The 12300-nt window shown below is 50.3% G+C and overlaps 1 protein-coding gene across 1 annotated transcript; it reads left to right on the top strand.

Moving 5' to 3' along the window:
* Positions 1-7085: 7085 nt before the first annotated feature.
* On the top strand, positions 7086-9717 carry DUSP1 (dual specificity phosphatase 1). Its single transcript, XM_039559797.1, has 4 exons — positions 7086-7547; positions 7662-7810; positions 7914-8133; positions 8634-9717. The coding sequence occupies exons 1-4, from the start codon at positions 7178-7180 to the stop codon at positions 9002-9004; spliced, it is 1110 nt and encodes a 369-aa protein (XP_039415731.1). The 5' UTR covers positions 7086-7177; the 3' UTR covers positions 9005-9717.
* The last annotated feature ends 2583 nt before the right edge of the window (positions 9718-12300 follow it).

Genomic DNA, 12300 nt, shown 5'->3' with positions numbered 1-12300 from the left:
ATAAGCAGCTCTGTATTTACTGACAAGGGGGGATTTTTTTAACAGTTACGGTTCAAACACCAAGATTGGTTATCAACACCTTGGAAGCTCAAACTAAGAAAGCAAAGGAAAAGGTACAAGAAGGGACTCAGCTGGAGCATGTGCGGTGTAACATTCACTGGAATTTCTTTGTGCCTTGCTTTCCTTACAAGTTTCTTTACTTTTTGACATGCTCTCATGAAGTGTCACTCTTGGGTCCCCACTCTGAGTTACTCCATAGTCCAGGAATGCAGGAATTGTGAGTTTTGATAACAGAAATCTCACTTTATTTCTGACAGTTTCCAGTTGCTTTTGCTGTTACAGCCTCCCCTTCTGTCCCCTCAGCAAATAACCCCTTTTAACACCATTAGATGTGGGACAAATTTAGACCTGGAGGACGGCAAAAGTGGCACAGATGAGCAGTGGAAGTACAGCAGGAGGATTTGCCTCCTGGGCCCTTGATTCCTGCACTTAGCACAGGACTTCAGGAGGAGACAGAAATGCCTTTCCATCAGCTCTGCAGCTTTCAGAGCCCTATAAGTCCTGCATTATCCCAAGCTGGCTTTATCCACCTAAAGCTCTTTGTGAGCTGGGAGAAGTTGGTATGTGTGAACATGAAATTCTTTCTCACAGCATCTGGTCACACTGGCTTCACTAACCCTTCCCTGGTGGGAAGAGATGGAGCTACCACGAGTGGAGAACAGGATTGTGGTGGCTCCAGGACAGGGAACAAGACGCCCAACTCCAGCTCTATCCCTTCCAGCTCTGTTTTGTCCTCTCGTGTGCCACGTCCCCTTATGAAGCCTTCACCTCTCTGGAGAGATAAGAAGAACTGAAGAACAATCTGCAAAATGGCAGTGCCTCAGCAGCTCTTATCTCAATCTTTATGCGAATGGATGGTTCTAGGAATCTGAAGCTCTGTAAGAGTCACTGCGCCCACAAAACGCTGACATCACCTGACAGGCAATAAACCCAGGGCTCATGTTCCTGGGGAGGAGAACACGCCTCTCCCCGCTCCTTGGTGCGAGCGACGTCATTTGTTTTCTATTCAAATTCAGCCTCCTCCCACGGAAGCCTTGCCTTGCCCTACCAGCCGTCAGGAGATGTTATTGAGAAAATACCCGCTCCAGCAATAGGAAGAATAATTTCCCATAAGTATATTTTATTGTGTATCTAATGCCTTTCATCTTGAAGTAGGAGAACTTTACAAATACAGCGATTTTATGGAATAAATACCCTTATGCCTAGTGCAAGGCATGATTCATAGCAGATTAATAGAGGCAATTAAATGTAAGATTAAATTGCCTAAACCATTTACCCTACTAAGCTGATCCCAGAGCTGTGAAGTGTATCAGTGCCACTAATTCCCAGAGATATTCCTTTGCAGGCAGGTATTTAATGATTTGAAATATCAAACCCAAGGTATCCCAGGCTGGCTCTGTAATGCCTGTAATCATGTTAAAACTCAGCACTAAGCAACTCGCCCGAGGCAGCTCGGTGAATCACGGCAGGAGAAAGCAGAACTTCTGGCTTGCAGGAGCCGCTCAAGCAGAGTGCAGCCACTTGCAGAATTAGGATGGGGGCTGTGCACACTGCAGGTCCTGGGTTTAGGCCATGACAAGCATTTGGTGGGTGCTGTGACGGGTGAACACACGAGTGCAGGGTCACACGGTGCTGGCTGCTGGCAGAGCGGGTGGCAAACCCCAGCTGCAGCTCTGGGACCCTCGCGGTTTGGGGCATTTGGAGCGCTGCTGCAGCATCAGGAAGAGATGGGAGCTCACGGCAGCAGGGAAAGGCTCGTGATGAGGAACCTGGAGCCCAGGCAGTGCCTGCTGTGGGCCTCTCCGCAGGACTGGCACCCACTGCTGCCAGCCCCTGCCGTGCCAGACCCTGCGAGCAGTGAGCAGCTGGAGAGAGCAGGGGAGCAGTGGGCTGAGATTTCCTTAGGCAGAAAGGGGTTTTCCATATTCCCCAAAGTACATCAGGATCCACATGTGTCCCCAGTGGAAATACCCAAGCTCCCACGCCAACTGTTTCCCACTCGTGGCAGACAGAAATGAGGATGTACCAGGTTTTCCAGGCAGTCTCTCCAGGATGGAGACCTCAACCCAGAGCTGGTTTTCGTGCTGTTAGGACCTACCCTTCTGCCACCCCACTCCCCCAACTCATCAGCTCCAAGAAGAAGGATTTGAGGCAGTCTGAGCTCAGCCAAACCCTGGCCAAAGGGTTAAATCTCGGGATTTAAATGCATAAAAAATAATGTTTTCATTGTAGTGTGAGTCATCAGTAATTCTATATTGTTTGTGTTCTCTTTATTGTGACCTTTCATCTCTTAATCCTTTTTTTGTTTCCTTTCTTTCTCTTTCTCTTTCTTTCTTTCTCTCCATCTTTCCTTCCCTCCTTGCTTGCTTCCTTCTTTTTATTTCTCTCTTTCCCCATGTATCTTTCCTTTCTTTTTCCTTCTGTTTCTTATGAATCTGTGCCTCTCTAAAATCTGTCCAAATATTTACAAAAGGAAATGCTGGGTTGTGAAACTGAATTCAGAGAAAATGTTACACATGCTGAAGAAATGCATCCAGCACGGTTTCCAAATGTTCCCACATGCATTTTTGTCCTGTGTCTCAAGTGTTGGGGATTGATACTTCATATCTTTATTCAGGCAAAACTTGCACTGAAGGCAGCAAGGTCCAGGCTGGGGTCTGGTCCAGTGGTGCCGTAATTCTGGAGTGGTTCCATTTGATTTTGGCCATGGGTGACTGGTTAAAAAGCCTGAATAACCAGTGTGACTGGGTAACTGGTTTGTGCAATGGGCCTGTTCCAGGCCAGGGGTTATCGTCACTTGTCACCAAGCTGGAACAAACTGGCATTGCTGTCAGGCAGAGCAGGAGCTCTCTGCAGCTCTGTCACCTCCAAAACCATCAGCCAGGTTTCACTGGGAGACCCCCGGTCCCTGGAGAAGCCAGGACAAGGTCTCAGGTCCTACTGAGACAAAAAAAACCCCAAACCCACGCTCAGCTGTGCCGTGATGAAAGTGCCATGAAGTCATTTTCCCAAGAAGTCCTTAATGCCACGAGTGAGGGCTCACACTCATGTCCTCATGTCCTCGGACATGTTTTGGCAGGGCTGCAGGGAACTATTTAAGCCCCGGGGATAAAGGGAGTCGGCAGTGGGTCCCATCTGCTCCAAGAAAAGCGTCACCTCCCACCCGCACACTCCATGCTCATGTTTCTATTCTTACCCTCACAAAGGCATCGTGGCCCCGGTGCAAACACGGATTGTTTTGGAGGAAGGGGTTAATTTTGTATTTCCTGCCTATTGTTAGGGCAGGAAAACGAACCCTTCAGCGAGTCATTCAAGTCGCTGAGCTTCTAAAAGCCACTTCACGCCTCTTTTGTATTCTGCTTTCTTGCATTCTTACGGCAGGTTTATTTAAGAGGAGAAAACAAAAATAAAGCAAGGAAATAGCTAGCCCAGGATTGTGAGTGATTAAATACACGCTGCCACACGTGATGAATTTTTTTCTTCCTGATTTGCACCGGGTGTAAACAAGACCAGATTCAAAAGTCTCACAGTTACATAAGTGCATCGAAAAGCAATTATCATTGTTGTGGAGGTAAATTCCCTTTGTGCAAAGGCCTCCGTGGGGCGTCATCCCTGCACTGGCTCGGAGCAGCCAAGGTACCTTGCCCAAGTGCCTGGCTCATATTCAATATTTGTGTGGGGCTGGTTAACATCATGATGAGAAAAGTGGATGTCATTGAGAGCACGTTGTCCCTTGGCTGGGCAGGTGGCAGGCCTGGAAATTCCTTCCAACTCGGGAAAAAATGAAGATGCCAAACTGGGGGGGGGGAAATATCTCTGTCTTTTAGCTTTGTGTGACGCTGAGTAGGGTTTAGGAAGGGAAGAAAAGCCTCTCAGTGGCACCTGTGAGCCAGGCAAGGGGTGGAATGGATGCTCTTTATTCCCTTCCAGCCCGAACCATTCTGTGATTTCATTGTTCTAAGGATGTTCCCAGCTTCTAATCCCACAGGGCTACATCACTGCAGCTGGACAGAGTCCTTGCCTCTCCCGTGCTCCTGCCAGGGGATGCCTTAAATCACTCCCACATCACACATCACACTCCAAAGGAGTAAAGAGAAGCCGTTCCTGGGTACAGACCCACAGAAAGCTCCGTGTCCGAGGTCCATCTCCTCCAGGAAAAGATGATGAACACAGCCCTGTCTCGTGGCCATCTGTCGTGCTGGCTTGTGCTGCACAAAGTTGGCAAGGAATCCACGACGGAGAATTCCTGCTGTTCATCTCCTTAGAACAATCTGGGCAGGCTGGTGTTGGACAGATGATGTGCAAGGTCACCAGAGCTTGGTGTCACAGTGATAGCGCATCTTTTGAGGTGCTGGCTTGGAGCACATCCAAGGAGGACAGCTGGGTCCACTGCCACCAGCAGTGAGGTCCCTGTGGAGGGACATGTGTCACCTGCCCAGCTGGTGCGTCCTGCAGGGTCCCTCTGCCAGTGGGTGCTGGTGTGAAGGAGAGGAGTCATTTCCCAGCACCCAAGTGTGTGAGCGTTCCTCCCACAATCTGCTTCCAGCCCGCTGCTAAAAGAACAACAATAAATAAATGGAATGAAAAGTGCAATGCCGTGTTTATTTTAAAGGAACGTGTTGAAATAACAGATTCACTTTGAGGCTGCAGTTCTGGCAAAAAAACCCCACTGCTCAGCAGAGCAGAGACAATCCTGTGGGTGAGCCAGAGCTGGCACTCGCCCACCCATGCCCTTGTCCGTGCCCCTCCTCCTGGACCCCTTGGGAACCTGGAAAACCCTGGGGATCTCAGTTAGAACACAGAGCCCCGCTGGTCTGAGGTGGTCAAAGCCTGGGGGACACTGGGGGAGACAGAAAATGTGAGGAGTGATGGGTGGGAGCCTGGTGGGGCAGGAGCAGGGAGAGGAGCCCTGGAGTGAGGGGTGGGTGGGTGCAGAGGTCTCCTCCGAAAGGAGCAGCTGGAGGGGGGAAGTGAAAACAGAAAACTGCAGAACGGGGCGAGGAAGGAGCAGCTGGGAGCAGCAGGGCAGTGCTGGAGGAAGAGGAATTGCTGGGGGAAAGGGCTGGGGTGGGCCGAGGTTCTGGGCAGCGAGCAGCTGGGAGGGCTGGGGACGCACGGAGGGGACACAGGGAGCGGAGCTGGGGAAGTGGCAGCAGCGCTGACTGGAAGCCCTGAGTAAGAAACCCCCGAGTGGCTCGGTGGAAGCCAGTCATCCACGGAAAGAAAGAAAGAAAGAAAACTTTTGGGAAGTGCTGATGCACCGAAGAGGGGAACAAAAAGAGACCTCCCACCACTGCCCTGCCGGTTACTGGGCAGCCCCGACCCCTGGGAGTGTTCTCGGTGAGGAAAAGTGAACTTTGCATGGGTCTACTACGGTTTTTTCCATGCCCATGAAACGTGATGGGAACGACTCTCAAGTATGTGTTTACATGATAAATATACACACAAATATATGTGTACACATATATATTTATGTGTGGGTTTGTCTGTACACGCAGATATGCCTATGCATGAATACAAATATATGTATGCGTTTGCTCGTTCCTTTATACATATATTTTAGGAGAATGATCACACCCTCGTCCAAAGCTCAACATCCCCGCGCTGCTGCTCCTTCCCTTGGATTCTGTGGGAAAGGAGGGAGCAGCCAGTGCTGGGGAGTGGAAGGATAAAGCCAGCCTGGAGTCTCGGGGACAGCTGGCAGGGAGGGGACCCAGCCCCAGTGCTCCTGTGCCGGGAGTGGTGGGCACAGGGTGGGGGAGTGTGAACGGGTGGGTGGAGGAGGGGGTGTGGAAACACAGCATCATTCAGCTTGGAAAACACCCCTCGGATAATTGAGTACAGCCGTTAGCCCCGCATTTTGAGCCCACCACTGAAGCATGCCCCTGTGGGCCCGTGTTCCACATACACAGAGTATATGTGTGTATATGTGATATTTCAGAGAATCACAGACTGGTTTGGGTTGGAAAGGACCTTAAAGATCATCTTGTTCCATCCCCTCACCTGAGCGGGGCAGAGGGGCAGAATCCCACAGAGAAATATAGATACATATTTGTAAATATATGAATATACATATATATATTTATAAATAGACATATATAAAAATATATATACATATAGATATTTATAAATGTATACATATACTTATACATATATTTATAAATATATACAGTTATACATATATATTTATAAATATATACATATACTTACACATATATATTTATAAATATATACAGTTATACATATATATACATATATATTTATAAATATATACAGTTATACATATATATTTATAAATATATACATATACTTACACATATATATATTTATAAATATATAGTTATGCATATATATACATATATATATTTATAAATGTATACAGTTATACATATATATTTATAAATATATAGATATACTTACACACATATACATTTATAAATATATACATATACTTACACACATATATATTTATAAATATATACAGTTATACATATAGATACATATTTATAAATACATAGACACATATATACACGTAGGTACACAGACACATACACACACCTACACAGACATACACGTATGTATAAAAACACACATATGTATGTGTGTGCATGATTGTGTGTGTACATATTTATACATACACACATCGGGGGCCGTGTGTGCAGTACGGCCGTGTCTGTGCGTGCGCCCGTGTGCACACGGGTGTGTGTCCGGGTGTGTGTATGGGTGTGTGGCTGTGTGGGTGTGTGTATGGGTGTGTGTATGGGTGTGTGGGTGTGTGTATACGGGGGTCTCACACTCACTCACACACGGACCCGTGCGCGCCCCCGTGCCCGCGCGCGCTCCCCGGCCGCCCCGCGGCCAGGATGACGTCACGCCGACGGGGCCGGGCGCGCCCCGCGCTGGCGCGCGGCCAGGGTGACGTCACCCAGCGCGGCGGGCCCTCCCCCCCCCCCCATTCACACCACGTGACGCGGCCCCATTGAGAAAACGCCGGCCCGCCGGCGCGGCTCCCATATAAAGGCGGGAGCGGCCGAGCGCGGCCAGGACACCGGGACACTCGGGGACAGTGGCACCTCCGCGGACACTGCCCTGCCCTCCTTCCCTTCGCTGCCCAGCCATGGTGAACCTGAGGGTGTGCGCGCTGGAGTGCGAGGCGCTGCGGGGGCTGCTGCAGGAGCGCGGCGCGCAGTGCCTCGTCCTCGACTGCCGCTCCTTCTTCTCCTTCAACGCCGCGCACATCCGCGGCTCCTGCAACGTCCGCCTCAGCACCATCGTGCGGCGCCGCGCCAAGGGCGCGCTGGCGCTGGAGCACGTCGTGCCCAACGAGGAGCTCCGCGCCCGCCTGCGCCAGGGGCTCTTCCACACCGTGGTGCTGCTGGACGAGCGCAGCGCCGACCTAGAAGTGCCCAAGCGTGACAGCACCATGCTGCTGGCGCTCGGCACCCTCTGCAGGGAGGCCCGTGGCGCCCGCATCTGCTTCCTCAAGGGTGAGTGGCCCCGCGGGCGCCGGAGGGGACGGGGGAGCCGGGCCGGGCCGCCCCGCTCGCCCCCCGGCCGCGCGGCGCTCACCCGGCGCGCCTCTCTCCGCTCTGCCCCCGCAGGAGGTTACGAAGCCTTCGCGTCCGCCTGCTCCGAGCTCTGCACCAAGCCGGCCGCCCCCGCCGGGCTCAGCCTGCCCCTGAGCGCCAGCCCCGCGCCCGGCAGCGCCGATTCGGGCTGCAGCTCCTGCGGGACCCCGCTCTACGACCAGGTGAGCGCCGGGGGGAGCGGGCGGAGCCGCCGCGGGGAGCGGAGCGGGCGCTGCCGAGGAGCACCGGGCGGGGGTTGACCGGTGCTGTTCCTCTGTGTTGCAGGGCGGGCCCGTGGAAATCCTGCCGTTCCTGTACTTGGGAAGCGCCTATCACGCCTCCCGCAAGGACATGCTGGACGCTTTGGGGATCACGGCGTTGATCAATGTCTCGGCCAACTGCCCGAACCACTTCGAAGGGCACTACCAGTATAAAAGTATCCCCGTGGAGGACAACCACAAGGCAGATATCAGCTCCTGGTTCAACGAGGCGATCGATTTCATCGGTAAACGAGCTCTCTTTACAGTCCGTTCTTTTTCTGGGTTAATGTCCCCCTGGGAAGTGATTTTTGGCATAGTTTTCCCCCAGTAAAACCTGCCCTTGGAACTGGGGAATAACATTCCACTGGGAAGATACACTTGGGGAACATTTCCATTAATTTAATTCTACTCACAGGCATAATCTTAGCTTCGTAAAGCTGTTTGAAATCTTGATTCAAGAGGCACTGGTCTTGCAGAAAAGAGTGAATTTAAGCGGATCAGTATTAAAGTAATCTTGCAAAACTGCTACAGTGACCTGGAGGAGCTATTAGTATAATTGGAATTGGAGCCCAGAGTGAAAATAGCTGCTTTCCTCAAGACAAAGACTCCCTTTGTCTCAAAAGCTCCGGGTGCACCTATTAGGCTAAGGAAGGGATGGATTAAAGAAATGTAAACAGCAGGCTGTGCTTTTCCCTATGGAAAGCAGTGGGACTTGTTTGCTAACTGTGTGCTTTGATTCTTTCAGACTCTGTGAAGAATGATGGAGGAAGGGTCTTTGTGCACTGCCAGGCTGGCATTTCCCGCTCAGCAACCATCTGCCTCGCTTACCTCATGAGGACCAACAGAGTCAAACTGGATGAAGCCTTCGAGTTTGTCAAGCAGAGGAGAAGCATCATCTCCCCGAATTTCAGCTTCATGGGGCAGCTGCTTCAATTTGAGTCGCAGGTCCTGGCCCCCAACTGCTCAGCAGAAGCCGGGAGCCCTGCGATGGCAGTGTTGGACAGAGGGGCATCGACCACCACGGTCTTCAACTTCCCCGTCTCCATCCCAGTTCACACCACATCCAGTGCTTTGAACTACCTTCAGAGCCCCATCACTACTTCCCCCAGCTGCTGAAAAAGCAGGTGAAAAATGTGGCCAGGACTCAGACTTGCTGTCTCAGAAGTGCAATAACTACAGGGACAGTGTCACTTGTGTTTTGTGGGGAGTCATTCGCGTGTCCCAGAACGGTGTCGTAAATGGAGAGGAGCTCACCCAATGCCAGAGAAACCAGGTGTTTCTGACTGCTCGAGCAAATATCTGGATGCCTACACAGAGATCAAAGGACACTGGCTCTTCCTGAGCTGTCCCTCCTTGTCTTCTGTCTGTCCTAAGCCTGCTCCATGTTTAGTAGCATGCTCACCAGTATTCCCATTCCTCGACACTTTGAGCAACACTGATGCTGTCCCCTTTTATATGACAGTCCTATTTATTTATTTTTATATTAGTGCATTGTTGTTGGGTTTTTTTGTTCTCGGTTTGATTTTTTTTTTTTTTTTTTTTTTTTTTTTGCCTTCACAAACGTAAAGTTTCATTTCTAGAGAAACCAAATACCTCAGTATTTTTTGGTACTATAATCCTGTGTGTGTGTATATCTGTCAGCTCTTCTTGTTTCCCAAGCACTGACGTGAAAGCACCAGGCGAGTGCTTTTTTTGAGTTGCCAAGGGTTGTATGTTTGCTGATTTATTTATGATGTGAAATAATATATTTCTTCTTATGAAGACATAGTTTTGTTACATGATTATAACTTTTTTTATACAAACAGAATAAATTATGGTATTTCTATTGACCTGGATTATATATTCTTTTAAAATACTGCCTTTCACACTCCCAAAACTCACGTGGAAGCTCCAGGGTGAAGAGCTGTAATTTTCAACTGCTGGCCTCGGGTCTTGGCTGAGAAAAATGGGTTTAAACAGCATAATTGACTAGAAACGACTGCAGGTTCTTAACCTGAGCTTCTCTTTGTCCCCGTGTAATTGTGTGCAGTGGCAGCGAGCCAAGGCTGGTTTCTCAGCTGGGAGTGGATTTGGCTGCCCTGATGGCTCTTAACAGTTTGAACCAGCTGAGACTTGGGCACTGGGCTACAGTGAATTTAAAATAGTCCTTCTCCTAAGAAGGAGGAATAAGCTTCCTTATTCCTTGTTTACTTTCAATGCTTGAAAGGTTAAGTCTAAAAATTAACCTGTTAGTAACAGATCTCTAAGGCTTGGCACAAACTCACAAAGTGTTTTTCTTTTTCTGTCCCACCTCCCTAAATCCTTTTTGCAACTCAAACTGCCTCTGGTGCCTGGAGTGAGGTATTTGGCTGGCTGGGCTGTCTCTGTAAACAAATCGGGGCATGACAAGGGATCAGGTAACTGGCAAGTCACCGATTTTTTTCTTACCCAGACCCAAATAAATTCTTTCCTGCTGGAGATTATCGCTAGAGTGGCTTGGATCTGGTGTTTCTGTTGAGGCAATGAGGAGAGTTGATGGAGCACAGCCAAAGCCAGGCAGGAGCTGGAGGGTGATGGGCAGCAAAGGGTGCAGGGTTAACACTGGGTCCTGGGACAGAACTGCACCTCTCGTGGGCTCTGTGGGGCAGGACAGCATCCCTGCTGTGATAACCCCTTCCCAGGGAAGCTGATGGGTGTGGGATGCAGCTGGAGGCTTGATTTCCTAGGCAGGGTAATGCTGGTACCAGGGAGAGGAGGGATGCTGAGGGAGCGGGAGCACTCTGGGTTTCCCATACTCATTCCAGCAGGCAGCCACCAGTCCTTGCATATCTGATGCTCAAAGAGTCAGATCCAACCTTTGCCTCATCAAAAGTGGTTTTGCTTGGGCACACACAGCAGGTTATGACTAAAATCAAGGAATTTAAGCAGTTGTGGTCTTACGTTTGTAGATGAAGGTTTTTGTGAGCACAAAGCAGCTGTGCTCTCGTCATGTAGCAAGATGAGCAAAGTGCCACAAACTCCTGCTGCAATCCTGCAAGTTAGCTGGGGTATTAATGGTGCTAAAATCCGGGACTCTTCTCCTGGGAGAAGGTGCCCTTGAAGGACAGGATGATGCACTGCTGCCTCTGAAGTTCGTCCACGTGAGCTGCCCCTCCGAAGCAGCTCTGTCGTCAGCACCCCGCGTCAGCCGTCACCGACTTTCAACCTGACACCGAGGGATAAAAAAAAATGGAGCAGCTAAAAGGAGGAGAGATCCCTGGGCACTGAGAAGTTAGAAACTCTTATTTTCCTCAAGTGTACCTGAACCTCAAAGTGAACATCCTCCCCCAAACCTGTCCCGTGCTGCAAATCCTGCAAAACCCCTTTGTCCATGGAAAATCCCTTGGCACGTCGGACTTGCCATTGCTGTCCTGATTAAGCATGCAAGACTGTCTCTGAATACATGAGCCTTTTTACACCTGCAGTAAAGGGTGGAACAAACTTTCACCTTCAAAGCAAAGCAGAGTTTGTTCAGTGGAAAAATACAACCTTGGCAGCCCTGGCCATGCTACTGATAAAAAAAATCCTGCCTGTTAATCGCAATTCAAACAGAAATCCGCTCCCTGTCAGCCGCTGGAGCTTGTTTATGTGTTTCTTGGAACAATAAAACTCATTACCTGGCAGCAGATCAGCTTTTATAACCTAAGCAGGCACCTGACAGAGGGGTGCAAAAGAGAGCTGCTTCAGCACAAAGCCGGCTGTGAGCAGCCAGCCGGGGCTGCGGGGCTGCGCTCCCTGCGAGCCACCCACCTGCGCTTCGGGCTCCCACACCCGGTGCCCTTTTCCAAGTCTTTATCGGGATCCTTCTGCTGTTCCCTGTAATCCGACTCTGCCCAGAGCCTCAGACTCCTGCAAACTTCTTGTGGATGGGATGGCACCCAGATCCCAAACGGCTCCCGGTGTAAAGGGGAGGGAAAGGGGGAAAGAGAGATCAGAGCGACACTGCCAAATGCCGTCTCAGTGGGACAGTTTTGGGGAGATGGGTGGGATCCGCTGGGGGGTTCGCTGGGAGCAGTGGGGAAGGAGCAGGATGGCTGGCAAGGTGTGGGGCAGAGGAGGAGGATGCCTTGGTGGCACAGCTGGGCTGAATTTTTTGGAAGAATCTTTACTTCTCACCCCTTCTTTATTCTCCCAGCTCTGCTGCTTTGTTTGATTGGAATATCAAAGCATGCAGTTCACCCGGGTTTGGGGCTTCGAACTCCCATTTCTCTGGCTCCAACATGAGCTGGCTGTCCCCCCGTGCTAGCAGGACTCAGCTGAGACCATCCCCTCTTATCCAGCCCCCAGAATCCCAGCACACAGCAGGCGTGTGCGGGGCTTTCAGTTTATATAAATCTGTAGCTCTCCGGTTGCATACATCCCCATGGAAACCACGAGGAGTTTCCCCTCGGTGA

The sequence above is a fragment of the Corvus cornix genome, chromosome 13, assembly GCF_000738735.6.
Source record: "Corvus cornix cornix isolate S_Up_H32 chromosome 13, ASM73873v5, whole genome shotgun sequence".
In the NCBI taxonomy this organism is placed as follows: Eukaryota; Metazoa; Chordata; class Aves; order Passeriformes; family Corvidae; genus Corvus; species Corvus cornix.
This window is presented reverse-complemented; position numbering and strand designations above follow the sequence as displayed.